The sequence below is a fragment of the Petaurus breviceps genome, unplaced genomic scaffold (genome assembly GCF_028583685.1).
Source record: "Petaurus breviceps papuanus isolate PSGF00001 unplaced genomic scaffold, PetGlider_PUasm1.0 90822, whole genome shotgun sequence".
NCBI classification, from domain to species: Eukaryota; Metazoa; Chordata; class Mammalia; order Diprotodontia; family Petauridae; genus Petaurus; species Petaurus breviceps.
This window is the reverse complement of record NW_027187351.1, coordinates 25,764,094-25,790,906: the sequence shown is the minus strand read 5'-3', so window position 1 is coordinate 25,790,906 and position 26,813 is coordinate 25,764,094. Positions and strand designations below refer to the sequence as shown.

At 39.7% G+C, this 26,813-nt stretch overlaps 1 protein-coding gene across 1 annotated transcript in view; it reads left to right on the top strand.

The window, feature by feature from the left end:
* Positions 1–1,437: 1,437 nt before the first annotated feature.
* B3GAT2 (beta-1,3-glucuronyltransferase 2) overlaps positions 1,438–26,813 on the top strand; it is a 94,437-nt gene continuing 69,061 nt past the window's right edge. The window contains exon 1 of the mRNA XM_069070735.1: positions 1,438–2,079. Coding sequence (XP_068926836.1) covers positions 1,438–2,079 — 642 coding nt within the window. The remainder of the gene's footprint in view (positions 2,080–26,813) is intronic.

Sequence of the window (26,813 nt, the reverse complement as noted above, 5' to 3'; positions counted from 1 at the left end):
CTGAGGTCTCCTGAGTTTTCAGCACTTGAATAGATTTTCCTGTCTGTTCTCCAAAGACCCTGCAGTATTTCAGAAAGGAGAGCGAGAGAGATCAGCAAACAAACCTCCCAGCATCCAGCTCCTTCCAGCAACCAGCTTGTGAGCCCCCCTCCCTTTTCAGTGCAGCCCCAGGGGATCTCTCCCTCTTCTCTTCCAGCAGGCAGAGCCACCAGAACGCAGGGAAGCGACTGGCGGTGGTAGTGGTGGTGGTAGTGGCGGTGGCGGCAGCAGCAGCAGCTACAGAACCCACAGTAGTAACAGCAGCAGGCTTTCGTGGGGCTTTCATTCTAGCCAACACCAAGATCCAGGCAAAGAGCAAGGAAGGACCTCCCTCGCCTCCCCCCCCCACCCCAACACACCCATCCACCCCCATCCTCCCCACTCACAACCCCTCTTCTCCACCAGTAGCAGCGCTGCTGTCTTCCCACAGGAGAACTGGGAGGACTGCTAGAGTCTGCATCACAACCCTCTCCCTCCCCTCCTTTTTTTTTTCTTCTCTTTCTTTCCTTGCTTTGGGATCTTGCTGCTGGAGACGGGAGATGTTCAGAGAAGAGGAGGAGGGACCACAACAGAGTCGGCAGCAGTGGCGGCACTGGGGGCAGCTTGGCACAGAGCGGCAGCTAGACTGTCCTCAGCATCCCTTCCAAGTCCTCACTGCCCCGACAAGGATGTGAGGAAGGAAAACCTCTTCTGCTGCTCTCTTGACTCAAGCCTGCCCTCCTTTAAGGGAGCACCGGCTACTCTTCCGCTGTGATCTAGAGACTTGTTTTCCAGCCTTTGGGGGGCTATGTGATTTGGACCTCTCTTCTCTGTTCAGTCTCTTGCAGACCCTCTTTCTGCTGCCCCGGGACGGCTAAGAAGAGATCTGGACCAGTCGCGTGGCTGATTACAAGGACTATTAAGAAAGACAGTGAAAGACCACCGCCCTTCCCCCTCAGGCCACCCTGTGTCAGCTTTCCCAGCCATTTGGGTCTTTTCAACATAACTCTCGAAGAGAAGAAGGGGACCAAGAAGGAGCCCCTATTCACCTGCTAAGCTGAAGAATTAAGGGTGGGAGGAGGAACCCCAACTGCTTTCCCTCCCAGCCCCTAACCTGCTCATTGCGCTCACATCCCTGGCCAGCTTGCCCCTCAGTGGGTCTCCTCTCCCGCTCCCTCTAACTGACATGCACTGAGTAGTACCCCGGCCTGGGACTCCAGCCTGTCCCCGTCCCCATGGGGAGGGCTCCCCACCAGGCTCCGTGAAGTAGGAAAAGGCGGCGGCGGCGGTATCTGGGCGCGGAGCGCCCCGCGTGCCGAGCTGCGGCTCGGAGGTGCCCTGCCCTCCCGCCCCCGGTGTGCCCCCTGGAGAGGCTGGAGGGGCCCCGTGGGGGGGAGAGGGGTCGGGGGTGAGCGCACCATGAAGTCCCTCCTCTTCAGCCGCTTCTTTATCCTCCTGCCCTGGGTACTTATCGTCATCATCATGATCGACGTGGACCCCCGCCGGCCCGCGCCCCACCTCGGCCCGCACCCTCACTTCTCCCCCTATGCGGCCGGCCGCTGGGGAGCAGCTCCGCGTGCGGGCGTCCCGCGGCCCCCGCTTCTCCCCCGGGACAGCAGCCCCGACGGGGTCCCCCAGCGGGGCGCGGAGCAACCTCGCAACCGCTCGCAGCTGCCTCCACCTCCACCGCCGACGCCGCTGCCCACCATCTATGCCATCACCCCCACCTACAGCCGCCCGGTGCAGAAAGCGGAGCTCACGCGTCTGGCCAACACCTTCCGCCAGGTGGCGCAGCTGCACTGGATCCTGGTGGAGGACGCGGCCGGCCGCAGCGAGCTGGTGAGCCGCTTCTTGGCCCGAGCGGGGCTTCCCAGCACCCACCTGCACGTGCCCACACCCCGGCGCTACAAGCGGCCCGGCCTGCCCCGGGCCACGGAGCAGCGCAACGCTGGCCTCGCCTGGCTGCGCCAGACGCACCAGCACGAGCCCCAGCGGCCGCAGCCCGGCGTGCTCTTTTTCGCCGACGACGACAACACCTACAGTCTGGAGCTGTTCCAGGAGGTAGTGAGCTTCCCGGCACACCTGGGGCGCACCTGGGGCGGGAAGGGCCGCAGGGGGCGGGGGTCCCTCGGGGTTCCGGAGCTGGGAGTCCCGCTGTGCACTTGAAGCAGCTGCTTCCCCCCACTCTTTGCACTTGAACACGCTTATGGGTCACGAATCCCTAATGTGCCACTCTGGGGTAGGTAGCGCCACCGGCGCTTCTGCACTTGAACAGTGTTGTTTCTGGCCACCCAAGAGTCTCCTGTCCCCAGGGGAAGAAAGACACGCAGCTTGGGCTCTGGTGGCCTTTGTTCTTCCTTTCCAGATCCAGGCTGAATGGGCAGCTTCCATTCCACAGACACTACACACTGCCCATGCTAAGCCCAGCTTAGTTTGGGAGTAAAATCAACAGACTGTTGGATTTGGAGTATAAGACCTGGGTTCAAATTCCAGCCCTGCCACTCAATACCTGTAGATATTAATTAATTTCACTAAGTTTCAATTTCCTCTTAAAGGAGTGGAACTACATGGTCTGTAATGTCCCTTCTCACTCTGAAGCGGTGACCTTACTTAATGTTTGCAAAAGGAAAGGGGGAGGCACATTTAGCCCAACCAGCAATTATTAAGTACCTTCTAGGGGCAAGGCCCCTAGCTATTAAGCCCTGAGGATGCAAGGACTAAACAAAAAGCAGTCTCAGGCCTTCAAAAAGTTAACTGTCACCTGCGGGAAATCTTAGAGTTGGAGTGAGGTGAAAAATTTGTAACTTGAACTATGGTATTAGTGGTTAAATTGTAGAAAGAAGTTGGGGAATCGGGGTATGGGAAATGGTCTGATCACAGAATTCAGCAAAGGAGAAAACCAAAACAGGTAGTGAACCACTTTTTAAATTCAGAACCTTAATTTTCCTTGCTGTAGTGAACTTCTAGTGTGGAAACTCCATCCACGTACGCAAATCTAGACTGCTCTGTAACTTCACCGTATTAGAGAGTTGCCAGGTGCACAGAGAAATTAAATGACTTACCAGGGTTGGTCCTCCATTTGCTCCACCACTACCTTCCTAAAGATCTAGTGAAGGTAGGTGGTTCTCTATTAAAAGATAGCAGCTGAGTAACAAGTTTTTCTCATGCCTTTCATATGCACAATTCCATGGCACATTTTATTTGGAAGCAATACATGTGCCTTTTTTGCAAACAATTTGCCTTTCAAACCTTTAGGATCTGGAGGTTAGAACTAACCACCTTCCAAGAAAGATGGCATGATGGCTCTGTGTGTGTGTGTGTGTGTGTGTGTGTGTGTGTGTGTGTGTGTGTGAGAGAGAGAGAGAGAGAGAGAGAGAGAGAGAGACAGAGAGAGAGAGAGAGAGACAGAGAGAGAGAGAGAGAGAGAGAGAGAGAGAGAGAGAGAGAGAGAGAGAGAGAGAGAGAGAGAGAGAGAGAGAGAGAGAGAGAGAGAGAGAGAGAGAGAGAGAGAGAGAGAGCGAGAGAGAGAGAGAGAGAGAGAGAGAGAGAGAGAGAGAGAGAGAGAGAGAGAGAGAGAGAGAGAGAGAGAGAGAGAGAGAGAGAGAGAGAGAGAGAGAGAGAGAGACAGAGACAGAGACAGAGACAGAGAGAGAGACAGAGAGAGAGACAGAGAGAGAGAGAGACACAGAGAGAGAGACAGAGAGACAGAGAGACAGAGAGAGACAGAGACAGAGAGAGAGAGAGACAGAGAGACAGAGACAGAGACAGAGACAGAGACAGAGAGAGACAGAGAGACAGAGAGATTGAGATTTCGATTGTCCTTAGGAGAAGCGGCTTTTGCAGTGACAGCATCAATATTCCACTCATTGGGGCAGTCAAGCTGGCCACTTCACTTCAAGCATGACAAATGTTTATTTTGTGATCCTTTTAAAGTTTAAATATCCTCATACATGCACAGATGTCAGGCACAACTTCGTTATTTTTTTTTTTATTTCCTAGAGACAAATGGTGATTAAAAAAACCTTTTTTTTTCCTGTAAGAGATACTGAGTTGCAAAGTCAGCCATTCCTTGCCTCCTTAAATTTTTACAGTCACCCATACCCCCCCCATAAAACGGAAGTGCAAAAATATTTTTATCAGTCTTAATATTTAGACATTTAATCAATAATACACACAAATCATATCAAATATGTATCTGTCCTTTCTGCCCCTGCTTCTTAATGCTCTCTACCTCCTCTATAACATGGCTGATTCTCATTATAATTGCCCTGCTCCCTGATTCTTCTCTGACTTCCTCAGTGTCCAAGTTAGTGACTACCTTCCTAACTGAAATGTGGGGTATTTTTTCTAACTACAGTGTAGAGATCTTTAATTTGTCAATGACATTCACAACCCTAATTTTCATTCATTCAGATAAGCATTTATTAAGCCTATACAAGGTACCAGGCACTTTGCTAGGTTCTGGAGATAGAGATAAAATACATAAATAAATTTACATATACACACATGCAGCCTTTGTTCTCTAGTTATATTCTATTGGGTAGAAAAAATCATATCCACAGATAATACAAAGTGTATGTATGTACACACACAACACAGAGTTATATATGCACAAGTGTGTGTCTACACACACACATATACACATATATACTTTGTGTAATCTGTGGACACATTTTCATATATACATATGTGTGTATATGTGTATAAACTGTATGTTTGTGAATATCTGTGTGTGTATATAAAATATGAAGGTATGGGAGAAGAAAATCAAAGTAGAGTGCATAGAAAACTGGCCTTGAAGCCAGGACCACGTGGGTTTGGCACATAGTGGCTATTCAACCCTTTTCAAGTCACTTAACCTCTCAATGATCTAGACAATTCTGGGAAACTCCAAGATGCTAATCTGCTTTGGTAGAGAGAGTTTCTTCACCCAAGATTTTCCAATACCAGTGAAATCACAGGTCCATTCTGAATCGCTTTTCCCTTATATGGAAGAAAGGCAATAACAATTGAGAGACTGAAGGATATCCTGAGACTCTACTCTATCCCTTTCGTTCACTATCTTCTACCCCATAAACAACCAGAGCAGGACTGACTTTCCCTTCTCCTTCCCTTTAGGCATGTCTTTCCTGTGATTTTTTTGCAGAAACAAACAAGGTCAGGGTTTGTATGATGACTGGAAGGAGAATTACATTATCCAAGTCAACAAACATTCATTAGGCAAGCACCCACTATGTTCCAGAGCAGCACAACAGCTTCTTCTCTTCAGTTTATTTTTTGCTCATGCTAGGGAATTTGTCTTCATTAGAAATAACTTCCATTCAGAATCACAATTATAATTTTAATTCACCATAATTTTACCCCAAATCATACCCCTCCTTCACTTGGATGTTACCTTTAACTGTGAACATCTATTATGTTTATGTAAAGTAATTTACACTCCTTTTAATTAACCTGTTAGGTGATTGGATTGTAAAGGAAAATGATTTTCAGTTTATGCCTAGCTTCTAGCCCCTTGATGTGAGATGTGAAGTCTTTTTTTTTTTTTCCCTTGCTGGTGAGAGAATTGGCACATACATGGAAATTCAACTCATCAGAATACAACCTTCCTTCTGATGTCTCCCAAGCTAGAAAGGAAGGTGTTAATTAGTGGAGTTAAACAGCAAGAGAAAATTCCTGTAGATTTTTTATTGGGGCATGAGAAGAATAATTGCTTGAGTAGAAAAAAGTATATGGGAGGTAGGAAAACTAAATAGACTCCCAGTATGCATTGAAGACAAGCACAAATTTTAGGGATGTAAAATCACAGTGAGACATTCTATATGGATTCATAATCAGAAATATGTATGAGTGAAAGAAATAAACTTACACTGTAAAAGAAGCAGTGCATCTATTGTCTATCAGACAGAAAGATGCCTTTAATTAAATCCACAGAAGGAACTCCTTTCCTACTTCCACACCTATACACAAGAACTTTGTGGTATGAATGACACATTTTTAGAATTTAAAACATTAAGCAACTAGAGGACAGTATTATTGTTTTCCAGTCCCTCTGAATTCTCCTCACTCTCTGCTCTTATCATCCCCCCTCCATACAGTGTTTTATGCAGGGCAGGGCTCTGTTAGCTATTGGTCTCTTTTTGTAATCTCTTATTCTTTTATTTGCATAATGAGCAATATTGAATGCTTTAAAAGTCCATTTGATGAAATCTGTATACTGATACATTATTTTCCCCAGTAGTTGAGTTCTTTTTAAACCCTTAAGTTATTAATGCAAAAGAATTACAAAATCCACTCTAGAATTCGATGGTTTCATACGTATTGAAAAATGCTGTATGGAGTAGTGGACAGAACTGTCCTCAAATCCAAGAAACCCTGGGTTCAAGCCCTACTTCTGAAATAGACTGTTTTTTTATGTTTTAAGCAGCTTTCAGTTGCTTTGGTGCTGATGTACATTGGCAGGGGGGAGTTCCCTCAGTTGGAAATTGACAATACCAGTGAAATCACAGGTGCAGGCCTTTTGTATTGTATTATATAGACATGGCATGTACTCTAGTAAGTAGAAGTGAAAGTGATATCAGAAAACAAAACTTTCTTTTTGGGGTGGGAATACTGTATACTCAAAGAAAAGTAGAGACTCTTAAAGCTGAAATGTTTATTTTATCCTTTTGTCTCCCACCAAAACAAAAAACCACCCCAATAATATAAAACCATTTTTTAAAGGGATTCACAAGAGTTAAGAAAGAATGTCCCAAGACAGACTTCATCTTTTATTCATGGTATTTCTAATTTCCATGAATGATTTTAAAGTAGATAAGATAAAAGGAGGAAAATGAACCAGGTACAAATTAGCTCCCTATGTATTGGCTGCAAAGGCAGGCAAGTAAAGGATGAAAGGTCTCCAAATTAAATTAAAGGCGCAACAGGCAATCCATGTTCAATTATTGCTCCTTAGTAAGTGGAATGGTAGTTTCTTCTCACATCCAGCTAACTAATTTTCAGACTTCCCTTTCTATGGGCTGTGCTGGAAAAGCAGTGTTTGCATTGAACAGCCTCACATTCACACACAGATCCATTTGCAAATGAAGCTCTGTGTGAATTGTACCAACAGAAACAAAACAGGTCATTTGTGAAGGGTGGTATCAAACCTTAAACTATAACTAAAACCATCCTTTGCTGTTTTCTCTGCAGCCTTTATAGATTTTTGCATGATTGGATCATGGGTAATCCCTACTCCACCACCACTAATCTCCCCCTCCGCCCCTTACATGTCCTATTGATCTAATACCCTAGAACAGCTCATTTGCAAAGGATTTAAGTCACCTTAATAAATGTCAGGGTTACAAATAAATGTGACTTTTATGTAGCTGATTATCCAGCAATATTTCCAATCAGATCAGATTTTTATTCTGTACTTGAAAACCTTGAATGTTTTCCAGTATTTGTATCTGATTAATCTCAGGTAAAGTCAGTTTTCACCTTTGGGAATCAAATGAATTGAAAGGTTAAAGAAAAAAAATGTTTTCCAGCCAAGAACAAACTGTGAAACATTGATGTGATAGAAAGCTGGAGATCTTAATGTGATGAGATTAGGAAAACAAACACCAATACCAGTTGGGCTCTGGAAGAGACATTGCCCCTTAAAGATGCATGTTGAAGATGTGTTTTTCCCTCAGCCTTCCAAAGGAAATAAGAGGGGCAGGTGATGGGGCCTGGGCCTGGTTCTTTCTTCCTCTTTTTCTAGGATCTCCTCTTTTGTATTTTTCTGTCAGGAGCCACAGACCAAAAAGGATCTGAGTTACAGCCTTGAAATCCAATTTACCCTAAACGGTAAATGCCCCATGTGTCTCCTGATGGGTAACCTGAGGTTCACATTTCCTCTTAACCTTGATACAGTTACTTAGAGTGTTTTCTTTTCATGGTGAGTAAAGCAAGACCAGGAGATTCTGTCCCTCAGGTCTAGAATAAATAGAGCATTGGTCTGGAAAAGCATCACAAGTACTAAGCTTCTGCTCTCCTGAAAACATGCCATGTGTCCTTTAGGATATGAGTACATTTTGAAAATGAACATGTATGTATATGTGTATACATATATATGTGTGTGTATATGTATATATACATATATGTACAGTTCTTTTTCATGGAATAGAAATAAAGTGTGCACAGTATTTTCTTTACCTATTTCAGCTCCCTCTTACCCATACATGGATGTTTGACTTATATATTCTCTATATTTCTTTGTAGTTTGATGGCTCATCTTTCATCTCTTTGCCCATAAGCATAGAGACCAATGATATCCATTTGGTTGGTACTGTTTTGATTGACTGTTGGAAATTATGTTCTAGATTTCAGAACATTCTTCCTTTTGTCCCTTCCAATCTTTTCTAACATCCTGCCCATACCCCTTCCTTGACAGTTATTAGTGCTTTTACTCTGTGTACTTTTATTCCCCTCAATAGAATGGAAACTCCATGAGGGGAGAGACTTGTTTGATTTTTGTTTTCATCTTTGTTTCCTCAAAATCTAGTACCTTTGTTTTTTCCTTCTCAGATCTGTGATTTCATCAGTATGGGGAACTGCTGGTGTGGAAATCAATTAGATTTAGATTTAGATTGACTCAAATGAGTAACTACTCACATAAGTTACAGTCAAATTTAGAGCATGAAGGAGTTTTCTAGGTTTGAATCAGGTCTTTCTGATCCTAAGACCAGCCTTCTATTTACTATATTATTCTCTCTCTTGCCTAATAGGTGCTTAATAAATATTTGTTGAATCGAATAGGATTAGTTTCTTCAAACTAATAGAACTGAAGACCTGTCAAAACAATTCCTGTTTGTAGGATCTGTGGATTTGTGTTTGCTCTGTGCTGGTGGGACTTGTTTTTGGTACTTCTTAGTTCCTGTAGTGGGTGACTATAATTTCCTCTGTCTGCTCCACTTTCTTCCAAATTATGAGCTTATAACTTTGCTTTTGTATGAATAGTAATGAGAATAGCAATTGCTTATAAGACATGCTTCAGAAACAAAATAGAAGAAGCTAAAGCCAATGGTCTTATTTATTGAGTATTCTGCATTCTATTTTAAGTACAGCATTCAAGATTGTGCTTTCCATATAGAATTCAATAACACCCAAATATGACTCTTTACAGCCTTAGGACTATGTTAGAATATCAGCATACTTTGTCTAGTTTATGCCTAAACATTAGTGTAGATTTGGTTCCATTGCCATTGAAGCATGAAATTTAAATTTTGCATATAAACTCAGCTCTTCACCTAAAAAGGGGCAGAATTTATCTGCACACAAATAAATCAAACTAATGATACCATAGCTTTTATATATAGCAAAAGAAGGTGGCTTAGATTGAAACAATTTGTTAGCAGAAACTGTAAAACCTTAAAATCAAAGCCCCAGGGTTAGTAATTCTTATGTTTATTTTAAATAATTATTGAAAATGACACAGCAGTCTGGGTAGAAGTAAAAATGAAGTTAATATTTTTTTATTTGTAAACCCAGAAATAGACTAAAATCTTAGATAATCTAGCATCTCCTTTATTGCTATTGGTTTTGTTTTCCAAAATGGAACTCATCTTCTCTCCTTGGTTATGAGTCCTGCTTTTTTCCTCTGACTTTGTTTTCCTTATCTGTTTTTTCTTTATAGACCATATATTTTTTCATTTTGTTTTCTTGGAGGGAAATTAAAGTTAGCATGTAAACTCTCCATTGTCTGACTTTCCAAATGAAATGTTTATTCTGTAGTGTTTAGGTAAGAGTTGATCATTTCTCCAAGGAGATAAAATATGAAAATTTATTTCATACTTATCGATATGCATCAGCAACTGCATCTCCAGCCTGTGTCTCTTGCCAGGGCACACAGAGTGGATTGAAGGGATGGTTTTCAAAACAGCCTTAGGTATCAGAATGGGATGGCAGTAGGGAGACAGTGTTGAATTATTTCAGATGAATAGGGAAGTTTATAATGTGAAAGATGCTGGAGGTCTGAGCCAATTTGAGGTGATAACAGTTCTAGAAAATAGACACTTGCCTGGATTTACATTCAGCAGGTGTACTGTAGGCAGCTTACTCCCTGAGGGCAGCAGGTTTTGCAGGAGGCAATGCCAGATCACTAGCATATTCATTATGTTGTTTCTTGAAGGCCAGCACTACCCCCTCCCCTCACTGGTGAATATGTGCAATCTTTGTTAATTCCCTTGTTTAATTTCTTCTTCTGGATTAAGAAATTCTCAGGCTTTATTTATTTATTTATATAAATGGAGAAGTGATTTTTGTTTTAATTGAAAACCTAGAAGAAAGGAGGGAGGCCAGTAAAAATAAAATGACTTTAAAGGAAAAGCATTTTGGCTTTTTACTTTAACTCAGAATTCAATAGTTTTATTATTAAATTTGGAATCCACAAAAAAGAGGGAAAATGAGCAGAAGGGCCACATGCTAAATAAACATGAGGCTTCTTTAGTCATGAAGACCTTACAGCTTTAAATTCTTAACATTCTGCCTAAATAGTTACTTTTGAACCTTTATCTGTAGAAGCCAAATATGCTAACTTATAATAATTTCTTATCGAACAAATTTTAAAATGTCTGGGATACTTTAATTAAATCCAAAGGCCTATAATGAAAATTTGACTATTTAAAAAAAAACCAATGAACCAGAGATCTGAGAAATTTTCTGCTCTAACCCCCTTATTTTACAAAGGAGGAAATGGAAGCCCAGAGAGGTTAAAGTTAATTTGCTATGTTGTCTCAGGCAAATCACTTAAACTTCTGTGAACCAAAGATATTTCATCTGAAAAGTGAGGGGGTTGGGCTAAATAATCTGTAAGGTGCCCTCCAGCTCTATAAACTATACTTGTGGTAGAGCTGGGGATAGAACCCAGTACTCCTGACTTCCAGGCAAGAAAACTCAAGGAAGTAGAAAAGTCTTACAAAATTGGGTATTTATTTATTTATTTAACATCAACACCTTAGCATCTATTTAATGATGTTAGATTCTTTCTACTAAAATAGCATCTGCTGGTCTCCAACTAAACCCAAATTATCAAGATGTACAGGAAATTGTGTGATAGACTTCTTTATAGTGACCTCTGAATAGTCAGGAACAAAACAGGCCTAGATGGACAGCACTTAGAGCAAAGCCATTATTTTATTTTGTGTTGAAATTGAAAGCATGTCAGAGTGAGTATTAGATGTCTAGATGTTAGATACAGAAATACAAAAATAGAAGTATTCATCTATAATACATCAGTATATCCTTAGCACATCATAGAACCTATTTTGAGCCCAGTAAGATGACGATCAACTGTTTTTTTCCCTTCCTTCATTTGTAATGGTTATGATTTTACAATTCTATAATGTAGTACCATGGGCGTTCTTAACCTAAGGTCCACGTACCTGGTTTAAATTTGTTTTTTATAATTGTATTTCAACCTAATTAGTATTCCTTGTAATCCTGTGCATTTTGTTTTGTGCATTTCAAAGCTTCTGAGAAAGGGTCCATAGGCTTTACCAGGCTACCAAAGGGGTCTGTGACAAAAAAAACTTAAGGATCACTGCTCTACAATATTTAGAAGTAGGTTTGAAATCCTGCTCATGAAAATACTGTTTCTGAGGAAGATGTGTATGGGGAACACAATAAAGAAATGTATTTTTAATGATTATTCTATATTATTATGATTGATATTTACTAGTGTTTTAAGATTTTCAAAGTGACATACACATTACCTCATTTGATGCTCACAACAAACTCGTGATGTAGGTGCTGTTATTATCCTAATTATATAGATGTGAGGATACTGAGATTCAGAGAGGTAACACTGTTTGTTCAAAATTAAGGAGGCAGTGGAAAGGATTTCTTTTGGGGTCCAGATATCTGGGTTCAAAATGCAGCTGCCATCTTGGGCAAATCCCTTAATTTCTCTAGGCCTCTGTTTTCTCATCTGGAGAAAAAATCATAGAGTTGGACCAGTTCTAGGGTATATGATCCTAAGATCACAAAGTGAGTGTCAGAAGCAGGATTCAAACCCAGTTCTCTTTTATTTTAGTCCGGTATTGGTTTCAAGGTACATCCCAGTAACAGGAATATGTTTTAATTCTCTTTATACTTCATCTTTTTGCTCCCTTGGGCTTCAGACTACCTATTCATCAAATACTCCTGTACTCTTTAGGTTGCAAAGGAGGCTGAAGTGAAATAGTAAAATAGTAAAGGTGAGAGGGAGCTCTCACAGGGAGACTGGAAAATTCTTTATACATCCCCAATGCCTGAAGGAGAGTCTTTAATACAGTAGCAAGAAGTCTTAGGACTTAGGGAAAGACCAAATTCTATTGCCAAAGGAAGGAGACTAAAGTTTTCAGTCGTTTTTTCAGTTATGTCCATCTTTCAGTGGGCCTGTTTAGAGTTTTCTTAGCAAAGATCCTGGAGTCAGATGCTATTTCCTTCTCTAGCTCATTTTACAGAAACCAAAGCAAACAAATAGTGAATGTTTGAGGCCAGATTTGAACTTAAGAAGTTGAGTCTTCTTGACTCTAGGCCCAGTATTCTATTCACTGCCCCACAAGGCTGAAAACCCCCAGGGTGCTTAAAGAGCATCTTGTCTTACCCTTTGCCCAAAGTCATATCAGATAGAAACAAAATCCAGATATGAGGTGGGGTCTTTGACTCTCAATCCAATCCCATTTACTCTGTATCATGCAACTTGATAGTCAGTCCACAATCCCTGATCTGTAGTTGTTTAAAGAAACTGGGTCAGTAGCTAGTCAATAATATTTTTTAAGTTTCCCTGTGTATATGACACTATACTTACCACTATGGAAAACAATCAGTATTTTTTAAGTACTTATCATAATGTGACTTAAGTATTGGGATACAAAGAGAAAAATTAAATAATCTCTGTAACTTAAAGAGCTTATGTTCTATTGGGAGGGGACAATATGTACATATGTAAGTATAAATGTGGGTATGTACACACTGGCACACATTTTGTTGAGTCATTTCAGTTTTGTCTGACTTTGTGACCCCATTTGGGGTTTTCTTGGCAGAAATACTGGAGTGGTTTACCATTTCCTTTTCCAGCTCATTTTACAGATGAGGAAACTGAGGCAAACAGGGTTAAATGACTTGCCCAAGATCATACAGCTAGTGTGTATCTTGGGCTGGATTTGAACTCAAGAAGATGAGTCTTCCTGACTCCAAGCCCATTTTTCTAGCCATTGTACCACCTAGATGCCTGCCCTTCCCTCCCCTCCCTTCTCCCCACCCAGTTCTGTCTGTCTGTCTTTCTATCTATTATACATATATGTACACACACATATATACATATATTTATATATACATATTTAGATGTATGTATTTATATATATGCACATATACATATATATCACAGAGAGAGAGAGAGAACACAAGGTAATTTGCTAGAGGAAAGAGAAAGAAAGGGTGTTATAAACATATTTCTTGCCTTCAAGAGCTCAGAGACAGGAAAACCTGGATTCAAGAATTTTCTCTGCCACTACTAGCTCTGTGACCATGGATAATTCACTTTTCCTCTCAGCTCCAATTTCCTCATATATAAAATAGGGATGATAATACTTGTAATACCTCACAGGGTAAATATGGGACTCAAATGAAACGATCTATGTAAATCACTTTAAACACCTTAAAGCACTTTATAAATGTCAGAATTATTAATGAGAGAGAGAGAGGGCACTTGCAAATGCCTATGAATACGGTGGCAGTAACATCTAAACAGAAACAGCATGGTACAGTAGAAAGAGAACTGGTTCTGTAGTCAGAGAATCTGGATTCAAATCTCAATTCTAGTACTTAACTACCTATGTGACCTTCGATGAGTCACTTGACAAGTTGCAAACAGTGCTGGGGACTATAATTGATGAAATAGCAAAATTAAAATACAGTGGAGCATAGATAATATTAATATGTGATTTTCTGAGTCAATACATGGTTCTAAAGGATCTGTATGTAGGATTTAGTGGCCCCCTATTTCAGAGCAGCTAGATGGTACAGTGGATAGAGTCCAGGTCTAGAGCCAGGAAGACTCATCTTCCCGAGTCCAAATCTGGCCTCAGACACTTAATAGCTGTGTGACCCTGGACAAGTCACTTACCCCATTTGCCTTAGTTTCCTAATTTGTAAAATGAGCTGGAGAAGAAAATGGCAAACCACTGCTGCATCTCTGCCAAGAAAATCCCAAAAGGAGATCATGAAGATAACGACACAACTGAACAACAAATTTCTGTTTGAGTTTTGACACCACTCAGATTACTTTTGAGGTTTCTTCTAGCTCTATTTCTATGATTTTATAAACCTCACTACAGAGATGCACACATTAATGCTTGAAAACTGTGGGATTGAGGGTGGGAAGAATGAAGGATAGAAGCAGGTGTGAAGACCTTGGGAAGCTTGATGAATACTCTGCTTGATGCAGATTCTTAGAGGCTTGAAACTGTCCAGATCAGAGAGACAGCCAAATGTCTATCCCTCACTTTCTTAGGCCTCCAGCCACCTTTGAGCTCCCCACTTCCATAATATCAGTCTTATTGGGAGTAGGGGGCCTCCCAATACCCCAAGATTGACTTGTACCCCAGTGTACCATTGGTTTCATTTTTCTTGTTAAATTGCTTAGTGTAATGATTTAAACATAGGGCTTATATGGAAAGATTTTGTGGAGGAGGTGAGATTTTAACAGAATGGAAGGGCATTAAAGGAAGTTCTAGATGAAGAAGAGGTAGGAGGGGTGTTTCAGTGATAGGGAATGGCATTTGTGGTAATTCAGAGGCATGAAAGGGTAAAATGTGGGTGTGTGAAAGCAGAATTTCATTGCCTGAAGCTGAGATTAGGTGATAGACTTGGAGTAGAAAAGTATAGTTAGATAAGAGAATTTTAGGTCTGGGAGGAATATTAGAGACTACTTCTTATGCCTTATTTTATAGATGAAGGAAGTGAGGGGAAGTGAGGTGTTCAATATCACCCAACTAGAACAAGATCCCAAGCTAGTAATCTGTTCTATATACTGTCTAACCTTCTCAATTGGTACTGACTTTTTTTAGATGCTATGATTGGAAAGTGTGATGTGGTTTTAGAAAGGAGAAGCTTCCTTGGAGTAAAGATGTTTACTACATTTGGAGAAGCTGAGCAAATCTCTCTCGTGATCTAACTCTTCTTTTGCTGTTTCTCGATTCCCTCGCGTGCTTTTTAAGTAGGGTGGTATACAAGATTCCAATTCAGTTCAGTTCAGTTCAGCATACAACTACATTGGTCCTCTTAAGTGCCGGGTACCTCCTTACACTTTGGGAGTACAAAACCAAAAGTGAAAACAGTCTCTGCTCTCAAGGAACTAACATTATGATTGTCCTACCTTACCTGCTTAGTGGGAACCTGATAAGCTAGAGAGCTCTAAAGAGGGCAGCTGTGGGCTGCCAGGCACTAAAGTTTTCCTTTTCAATTTTTACTGAAGGCTTAAAAAATAAATATATGTTGAAACATTTAGTCCTGCTCCCTCCCCCCCCCAATTTTAGAATCGGGGAAACTATAGTGATAGGAATATTTTATTGTATTTGCTTTACATAGCATGTCAGAGGGTTGTAACCTCATCCATGGACTTTAAAAATATATATATTTTGAAAACTGCATTTCAGTATAGTTGGATTCCTTTTTAATTCTATGCATTTTATCCTATACAATTAACACATTCAGAAGCAATGTCTTTGGGCTTCACTTGGTTGTTAAAAGAGCAGTATACAAGACAGTATATATGACACATACACAGAAAATATTAAAAACCCCTGACTTGGTCATAGGGATCATAGATTTAAAGCTAGAAGATATCTAGTCCAATATTCTCATTTTATAGATGGAGAAAAAGACTCCCAGAGAGGTTCTGACCACAACCACACAGTCGGCAAGTCACATTTGAATACAGGCCCTCTGCCTTCTGATCTTTCCACTCTTGGGCTCTGGTTTAACAGTAGGATCATATTGCATTAGAATCTTACAACCAGAAGGAATCTTAGAGATCACCTAGCTCAATCCTGTCCTTTTACAGATAAATGAAATGAAGGACACAGAGGTTGAATGACTTGCCTAGAGTCACCCAGTCAATAAGGAATAGTCAGGACTAGAATCTGGTTTTCCTTTCCTGTTTTCCAGCATAGTGGTAATGATTTTATACCATGCTCAGTATTTTGACCTATTATTATTCATACACACATAGATTGTAATCTGTAAAAGACCTTGTAGGTAGATCATTGACCCCAACGGTCTCAAAATGAGAAGCCTCTGAGGAAATGGGTCTAAAGTTAGTTCCTGAATTTGGTGACTATGCCACTACTTCTTCCCTGGCTCTATGTCAAAGCAAACAGCTGCAATTGCAGTTAAGCAGTATGGTCTGAGCATGAAATCTAATGCCATTAGATATAGGTTCTAGTTCTTGCTCAGCCAAAAACCAGCTGTGACCTAAATTTTCTCCATATCTCAGTTTACTCATTTTAAAAATGGGGATGGTATTAATTTATGCTATGTACTCTAGGGTTATTCTTAAGAGCCAAAAATGAAATTGAAGTGGGAGCTGAAAGTACTGTATAAATGTAAAGCAGATTAATGAATTGACTACTCCCAATCTCTGGCCTTTCAGAGTGGGAAGGGGCCTCAATGGCTCTGTAGTTCTACTCATAAGGCAACTAGGTAATGTAGAGCACTGGACCTGGAATCAGAAGGACCTGCATTTAAATTTGACCTCAGATGTTTACTAGCTATGTGACCCTGAATTAAGTTACTTAACCTCTGTTTGCCTCAGTTTCCTCATGTATAAAATGGGGATAATACTAGCACCTCCCTCCTAGGATTGTTGTAAAGACCAAATGAGATAATATTTGTAAAATGCTTTGCAAATTTTAAGGTGCTATATAAATGCTGGCTATTTGCTGTTGTTTTGATCATGTCTAACTCTCCGTGACCCCATTCGGGGTTAACTGATTAAAAAGCCCCCTGCAATGTTTTTGACAAGTAGTCTTCTAGCCTTTACTTAAAGAAGTCCAGTGAAGGCAAACGTACTGCCTTCCTCCCTTCCATTCCACTTTGAAATACCTTTAATTGCTAGCAGTTTTACCTGCTGTTGAAGCTAAATTTTCCCTTTGTATCTTTCCTTCATTGCTCCAAATTCCCCCTACACAGAATGACAGATCTTCAGATATTTGATTATGCTTGTAATGCCCAATTCCTTCAACCCATCCTCATAGGATATCGTCACAAGGCTCTTCATCATGGTGGTTGCCCTCCTTTGGATGTTCTCTCACATAGCAGTGAATCATTAAATGAAACAATGCCTGCCTTCAGGGAGCTTACATTCTAGGAAAAGTGGGCAACATATAAGTACATATATACAAAATAATACAAGGTAATTTTAGGGGGAGAGACTGATGGGGAGATCATGAAAAGTTTCATGTAAGAGGAGGATAAATTCATTGAGCTTTAAAGGAAACTAGGAATTATGAGACATGGAGGTGAGGGTGCCTTCCAGGCATGGTGGATAGCTTGTACAAAGGCACAGATAGAACATGGAATGTCCGGACAAAGATGAGGAACAGCAGGCTGACCAATATGATCATCTTTGAGAAGGTAGGTTAGATCCAGGTTGTAAAAGGTTTTTAACTATCAACAGGTAAATTTAGTATTTACTTTTAAAAGTTATAGAGATCAAATCAAATCAGAGCCAAGACAGGGGAATAACAGGAAGAAGTATAATAAGTTTCCCACAGCTCCTTCAAAAAGATCTAAAAAATGCATCAAACCAAATCTTGATTGGAAAATCCAAGAAAAAAATCACAGTGAGTCATTTTTCCAGCACAGGTCACCATAAGATAGACAGGTCTGTGGATATGGGAGATAAATTCTGTCTAGGAGCTTGCCTTTTCATACAGGGAGAGACTATTAATGCACCAGGGCAATAAGAGGGTCCAAATCCAATGAAGGAGGGCCTAAACTCATGTAGGCTGCGGGAATAGGTACCATTGGCAGTTCTTTCTCTCACTACCCAGCTGTGGATCATGGATTCCAGGTGGACCTGTGCCTAAGAGTGGCACTCTAGAGTGAGGAGCAGTCTCAGACTCTAGGCTGTGTACTGAGCAAGGGGCAGGTTCAAGAAGAAAGCAGCAATTGTGTGGCTCTGACCCCTAGAAGCAGAGCAGAGTCTCAATCCCAGTTTTTAGCTGTCTGACTACTATAGAGGAATAACCAGAGCAGAAATTCCAGACCAAAGGGAAGACTACAGTTCTGTTACTCAGAACTATGAGTTTTCAAAGTAGCTGATACCAACAGTACAACAGCAGCCTGCAGAAACTCCAGACAGCACAGTATCACAGACCTGTTACTTAGATCCAAATTTAGGTCAGCAGTTTGCAGAGCTCAGAGCATGGAAGCAACAATCAACTTGAGAATACTGTAAGCTTGAAACTTCCCAGTCTAAACTGTCCCTTAGAGCCTATAATAATACAACATTTAATATCCCAAGAAAACAGCAGTAGGACCAGCCTAGACACTCCCTTCAGAAGCACATATAACTTGACCTTACCATAAAGTCCAAAGTCAGAAAGAGTAATGGAAGAATGAGCAATCAAAAAAAAAATCCTACCATAAAAAAGATACAGTGATAGGTATGTTCAAGACACAAACCCAGAAGAAGAGAATGACTCCAAAATATCCATGAGCAAACTCTCAAAGAATAACATAAGGCACAAATTCAGCTAGATTTCCTGGAAGAGATGAAATGAGAATTAAAATAAGTTTTAAAATATTTTTATAAATGAAATTGAGAGCACTAGAGAATAAAAATTGGAAAAGAAATAAGAACTGTGGAAGACAAAATTGGGAAGGGAATTAACAACTTGGTATAAGAGGTATAAAACCTTGCCCAAGCAACAAACTCCTGGAAAATTAGAGAAGACCAAATAGAAGCTAATGACTCCATAGTCAGAATTATTAAAACAAAGTCAGAAGACTAAAAAGAGAAGAAAATATTAAATAATTGACTTAGACAACAGATCAAGAAGGAAAAAGATTAAGAATAATTGGACTGTCTGAATGCCATGACCCCTCCCCAAAAGTGCCTAGACACCATATTTCAAGAAATCTTAAAATAAAACTGCAAAGATGTCTTAGAAACAGAAGACAAAGTATAAATAGAATCCACTACTCACCTCCTGAAAGAAATGTCCAAATGAAAACTCCAGGAATATCATAGCCAAATCCAGAGCATCCAAGTCTTTTTCCAAAAAATTAAATCAAATTTAAAAATACCACAAGCAGCCAGAAAGAAAGCATTCACATATCAAAGAGTCATAGTGAGAATCACATGTGATTTAGCAACCACCAATATATTAAGGAGTGGAGAGCCTAGAATGTTTTTGTTTCTTATTGTACAATTGTTTTCAGTCATATCTGAATAGGAAGTTAAGGGAGAGGTTATTTCTAAGCAAAATAAACTTGATGTACAAAAATATTTATAGATTTTTTTAGGATAGCAAAAAACTAAGAAATGAGAGGTGTGCCCATCATTTGAGGAATGGTTAAACAAGTTATGGGGTATAAATATTATGGAATATCATTGTGCTGTGAGAAATAATGAAGGAGATGATTTCAGAAAAACCTGGGAAGACTGGTAGGTACTGACGTAAAATAAACTGAGCAGAACTAGGAGAATAATTTATATAATGATAACAATATTGTAAAGACAAACAACTTTAAAAGGATTAGGAAATCTGAGCGGAATAATGATCAAACATGATTCTAGAGAAATTAAGGATTCAGTGTGAGCACTATGTGTGTACGTGTGTGTGTGTTTGACATGAACAATATGGAAATTAGTTTTACTTTACCTGTTTCTAACAGATTTTTAAAAGTTTTTCTTTCTTTTGCAATTGGCCAAGGATAAGGTGTGGAAGGTAAAAGAGAGAAAAAGGTGTATTTTTGTTGAATTTTTAAAAATAAAAATTCTTAAAAGATCATATTGCATAAAAATCTGGCTAAATGTTATAACATAATAGACAGCCACTGGAGTTTATTGAGCTGAGGAGTGGCTTGGTCAGAAAAATGCTTTAGGAATAACACTTTGACAGTGTTGTTGAGAATGGATTGGGGAAGGAGGAAGGGAGACCAGTTAGGAAGTTATTAGTAGTCCAAGCAAAAGACCAGGCAATAGATGATGAACTAGAGTGATGGCCTTATAAATAAAGAGCCAAGGAAGATGTCTAAAAAATATGTGGAATTGACAAAACCTGACCCCTGGGTAGACATGAAGAATAAAAGGTCAGTGGTGACTCAGAACTTAGTAACATGAGTGACTGGAAAGATGGTGGTATACTCAATAACAATACCTTTCCAAATATATGGCAACCAGAATTAAACACAATGTTCCATATGTGATATGACCAAGGGAGAAGATATCCTCAGCCCATACCAAACTCATTTTCCCAGGATGATGTTTCCAAATCGTAACACCAATCATGGCAGTGCACCTGAGGACTGCTGCTATGAATAATTTTAATGGTTTAATTGCATAGTAAAATGAACTCTATTCAGCAATAAACTAAACATTGTTCAATAAAGCATAATATTCATAGCAACATCCTTAAGCAAAACATATCATCTACCCATCTATCTAATCATAACACATGTACTACTTCAAAGTAGTATAAATAGACAGAAGTCATGAATATGGATGGATATGGTGGAATTATTATCTAAAAAATAAAATTAGGGGGTGAGAAAGAGGAATGTACTGGGAGAAGGGGACAAGGAAATGTAAAATGGGGTAAATTATCTGATGTAAAAAACACCTGAAAGAGATTTTACAGGTAGAGGAAGATGGAGGAAATGGAACAGGGGGAAACACACTCATTTGGGTACAAAAATGTATCTTACCAAATAGGAAAGTAGGAGGGGAAGAGAATGAGAAAATGGGGGTCAGATAAAATGGGTGTCAGATTGGGAGAGGTAAAAGTCAGAAGCAAAACACTTTAAGAATGGACAAAGTGAAGGAGAGAAAGAGAGAGAGAAGGATAAACAGGGGGGAAATAGGAAGAAAGGAAATACATAGTTATCATTACTGTGAAAAAAATTACAGCAAGTTTCTCTAAGAAAGTCCTCATTTTTCAAATATATAGGAAACTGAGGCAAATTTATAGAAATATGAGCCACTCATCAATGGTCAAAGGATATGAACAGGCAGGTTCTAGACAACGTAATCAAAGCTATCTATAACCATATGAAAAAAATTTCTGAATCACTATTGGTTAGAGAAATGCAAATTAAAATAATTCTGAGCTATACACCTATGAGATTGGCCAATGTAAAGCCAAGCACGAGCAGCTTTCCAGAGGACTGTTGCTGTGAACAGCTTCAAGGTTCTGCTTACATAGTAGAGCGAACTCTCTATTTATTTAGTAACAAACTAAGACAATTGACAGAAACCAAAGTATAGCGTTCACAATGTTATAGCATAACAAGTTATCACTAAAGTGGCCACATAGTTTTCACCAAAGTGGCCACATAATTTTAAACAAAGTACAGTCATTTGATAAGTCCTTTAACTCAATCATCCTTAAGGAGCAAGCCTCCTTAAGGGACACGAAGTACAAAGGTCAAAGTTCTCCACCCCGAGGTCACATTGTTTTAATCTCTCAGTCAAAAGGTCTTCTTTCTTCTTGCTTGGAGATTAGTTTCCAATCATCCTTAACTCAATTATACACAAAGTACAAAGGTCAAAGTTCTCCACCCCTAGGCCAAAGTAAATCATGATCTTCTCAGTCAGCATCAGATACCCAAGGAGAGGTCTTTTTGATCTTGACTGGAGTCTGGCTCCCAGCTTCCATGGTTCCTCTTCCATGGTCCCAGCTCCTGCCTGAATCTACCCAACTGTCTCCTGGATTCAGAGGCAGGAAGCTCTCAGCTCCTTGTCCAGTTCCTCGTCCAGTTCCTCATTCAGTTCCTCATCCAGTTCCCATTCCATATTGAAGCTCATAATGTCCAGTCTACCTCAAGTTCCTTCACAGTTTCTGTTTCTGGGAAGACAAAGCTTAACAGAGCCAAAACAACATTCGTAAACATTACCGGCACCATCACCAAATCACTATCAGCCTGTGAAATCAACAGAGACCCAAAAACAAGGTCCAAGAGGTCAACACAAATCATCAGCATTAAAATCAACACAGACCCACAAACAATGTCTGATAACATACACATAAATATATCATTGCATTCAGTACATTCCCCAAAATACTTGTTTACACAATTAGGGGGTTCCATGCTAGGGTCTTCCCTAGCACAACACATCCTTATGGGGTAGCAGAAAATGAAAACATCATCCACCCCTAGGTCACAGTAAGTCACAATCTCCTCAATTAGTACACAGTGTCCAAGTAAAGTCCTCTCTCATCTTGACTCAAGACTGACTTCCAAATCCCATGGTTCTTCTTCTGTAGGCCTACTGCCCCTGACTCTCCCCTGGATTCACATGCAGGCAGCTCTCCAGTCCTGCTCCATATCTTAGTTCACAGGGACTACTCCACTCCAGGCTCCTGCCCTACAGCGGGCTCCAAGGGCTCCTGCCCACAGATTCTGTTTCTAGGAAAACAAAGCTTAAGAGGGTTAAAACAATATTTATACTCATTACCAGCCCATCATCTCAATTCACTTTAATAGCTCTTAAAAGGGACTTAAGCTAAGCCTCTTTCCCATGGGTGGATCTCTACATATAAATCCATTTTCCTTTTCTTTGATCTCCTTGGGATACAGACTTGGTAGTGGTATTGCTAGGTCAAAGGGTATACACATTTTTATAGCCTTGTAGACATAGTTCCAAATTGTTTTCCAAATGGTTGGACCAATTCACAACTCCACCAACAGTTCATTAGAGTACTTATTGTCCCCTAATCCCCTCCAGCATTTGTTATTTCTGATAGGTGTGAAGTGGTGCCTCAGAATTGTTTTAATTTGTACTTCTCTATTCAATATAATGATTTAGAGCTTTTTTCATATGACTTTAGATAGCTGCCTATTCATGTCCTTTGATCATTTATCAATTGGGGAATGGCTCTTATTTTTATAAAATTGATTCCAGTTCCCTACATATTTGAGAGATGAGACCTGTATTAGAGAAACTTGCTGTAAAAATTTTTTTATGTTATTTCATTTCCTGGAAAACATAGTTTCTCTGATTATCTCTTTTAAATTAGGTCTGTTTTTGCTTTTGCTTTATCTGATATCGTGATTGATGCCCTTGTCATTTTTACTTCAGCTTCAGCATAACAAATTCTGTTTTAGCCCCTTATTTTAACTGTGTGTGTTTTTCTGTTTCAAGTGTGTCTCTTGTAAACAACATATTGTTGGATTCTGATTTCTGATCCATTCTGCTATCTGCTTTCATTTTGTGAGTTAGTTCATCCCATTCACATTCACAGTTATGATTACTGTGCATTTCCCTCCATCCTATTTTCTTCTGTTTATCCTTCTCTCTCTTTTTACCCTGTCCTTTCTCAAAAGGCTTTTTTTGCTTCTGACCATCACCTCACTTAATCTACCCTCCCTTTTATCATTCTCCCCACATCCCCTTTTCTCTTACTCCCTTTCCCTCCTACTTCCCTGTTGGATAAGTAAATTTCTATACCTAAGTGAATGTGTATGAATGTGAATCTTCTTCCCTCTCTAAACCAATTCTGATGAGAGGTTCAAGTATTACCTGCCACACCCCCCTCATTTTTTCTCTACTGTATAAGCTTTTGCTTGTATGCCTCTTTTATGTGAGATAATTTGCTCCATTATTCCTCTCACTTCCCCCTCCTCCCAATGAATCTCTCTTTCTCAACATTTTATTTTTTTCAATCATCCCAATGTAATCAACTCGTACCCATCCCCTCTGTCTATGTAAAGTCCTTCTAACTGCCCAAATGAAGATAAAATTCCTTGGAGTTACATCTATCATCTTCCTATATGGGAATGTAAACCATCTAATCTTACTGAGTCTTATGATTTCTTTCATATTTGCCTTAATAAGCTTCTCTTGAGTCTTGTGCTTGAATGTCAGATTTTCAGTTTATCTGGTCTTTTCATCAGGAATGCTTGAAAGTCCTCTATTTCATTAAATGCCCATTTCCCCCCCTGAAGGATCATACTTTTTTCTGGGTAGGTTATTCTTGGTTATAATCCTAGCTCCTTTACCTTCCTGAATATAATCTAAAATAAAATATTCCAAAACCTCTTATTCTTTTACATGAAAGCAGCTAAGTTTTTTGTGATCCTCACTGTGGCTTTATGATATTTGAATGGTTTCTTTCTGTCTGCTTGTAATATTTTCTTCTTGACTTGGGAGCTCAGGAATTTGGCTGTAATAATCCTGGGAGTTTTCGTTTTGGAATCTTAGGAGGTGATTGCTGGATTTTTCTAATTTCTATTTTACCATCTGAATATAAGATATTGAGATTGTTTTCCTTAATAATTTCTTGAAATATGATGCTTAGGCTTTTTTTTATCATGACTTTGTGGCAGTCCAGTGATTCTTAGATTAATTCTCCTGGATCCATTTTCCACATCAGTTGTTTTTCCATTGAGATACTTCACATTTTCTTCTACTTTTGTTTTTTTTTGGAGGAGGAAGGTAGTTGGGGTTAAGTGACTTGCCCAAGGTCACATGGCTAGTAAGTGTTAAGTTTCTGAGGTCCTCCTGACTTCAGGGCTAGTGCTTCATTTACTGTGCCACCTAGCCACCCCTTCTTCTACTTTATGATTCCTTTGACAGTTTTACTGTTTCTTGAAATCTTATGGAGTCATTAGCTTCTACTTGCCCAATTCTAATTTTTAAGGAATATTTTTAGTGAATTTTTAATACTTATTTTTCCATTTGGCCTATTCTTTTTAAGAAGATCTTTTCTTCAGTTAGTTTTTGTGCCTCATTTGTCTAATTCTGTTTTTTAAAGTGTAATTTTCTGCAAGTATTTGTTGTACCTCTTTTACCAAGCTGTTGATTTTCTTTTCATAATGTTCTTGCATCATTCTTATTTTTTTCTATTGCTCTTATCTCTTTCTTTACCTCTTCCAGGAATTCTTCTTGGACTTGTGTCTAATTAGCATTTTTTCTTTTTGAGGCTTTGCTTATGACTGTTTTCACAATGTTGTCTTCTTCAGAGTGTGTGTCTTGGTTTTCCCTGCCAATGTAGTAGTTTTTTATGATCAAGTTCCTTTTTTGCTATTTGCTCGTTTTTCCAGCCTATTTTTTTTCTCTGAACTTTAGGTTAAAGTTTTAGCTTCTTCACTGTCTTAGCTTCAGACCTTTTTTCTGCTGCTATTTTCAGAGCTAGTTTGGGGGCTGGTGGGGGAAGGTCTAAAAGTTTTTGGTGGTTCTAAGATGGTGTGATCCAGGGAGATATGTGATCATTTCTCTCCTGGACTGTGCTCTGTTTTTTACTCAGGAAGGGCCCCTGCTCCCCTGTAGCCACAAATACTACTTCTCCTCTCTGCTTTGGGACTGTGACCAGAGCCCCTTTTCCCTTGTGGCTAACCACAAGCACTCTCCTCTGACCTGGAACTGTGACTCAGAATTGTGTCTGGGCAATAGAGTTGCCAAATAGCACCAGGCCCTGTACCCAGTGCCAGCAAAGGGTCCCCTTTAATCTCTTTCTTACTAGTTGTCTGACCCCTTTACCACTCCCAAAGCTGTTGCTGCCACTACAGTGACTGCCTTTAAGGCCCACAGCTAGTGCTGCTTTCATGTGTACTCCAGGCCAGTCACTACCCCAGTTTCACACACTTTCCCTGCTAACCTCCTGAGTTATCTTGGGCTGGGAAAAATATTTCACCCCGACCTTTTGTTGGTTTTGCCACTCTAAAACTCAATTTGAGACAAGATTTTAAAGTTTTTTGAAGAGGAATGTTGGGAGAGCTCAGCTGGGTTACTGCCTCTATTCCATGATCTTGGCATAACCCCTCTCAGGTCTTTTTCAAATGAACTGCTTTCCATCTATACCTCTCCTATTTTGTACCTGCAGAGTTGATTTTTTGGACCTAGGTGGAAGACTTTATATTTTTCCCTCTTAAATTTTATCAAATTAAATTCAGTGCAATATTCTAGACCATTATTATCTTTTTAGGTCCTGGCTGTCATTCAGAAGTCAAAGTTGACTAGGTAAATTATAGAGGAAGGAGGCCATGAACCCTTTAAGACAGAAAATCCCTTCTTCTCAGAAAGCTCGATATAGATTATCTAAATAGTGTATCTGTAATGATTCTTTGAATGTGCGTGCTCACACGTGTGCACACACACACACAGATCTTTTGTTTTTATATCCACTTCATTTCTAAATATATCCCTCTCTCCTCTTAGCCATTGAGCCATTTCTTATAGTATAGAATAAAAAGAAAAAAAAAAGCACACTAACAAGATCAACTAACATATCAGCTGAGTCTTGCATTATGTGCAATCTTCTACATTCATAGTCTTCCACCATTGCAGAGAAGGGAGAGGGTGCATTTTCTTATCCCTTCTGAAGGACAAAGGGTTGCTTATTCTAATTATGTAGCATTCGGTTGTTTTTGTTGTTATTGTTCTTCACCTTTACACCTGTATCATTAGGTATAGGCTTCCTGTTTCTTCTTGCTTCAGTCAACATCAGTTCATATTGTTTTCCAATATTTCCTTGAATTTTCCATATTCATAATTAGTATAATATATAGTATATTATTATATACTATATTAGTATATACATATACATATTATACATAATTAG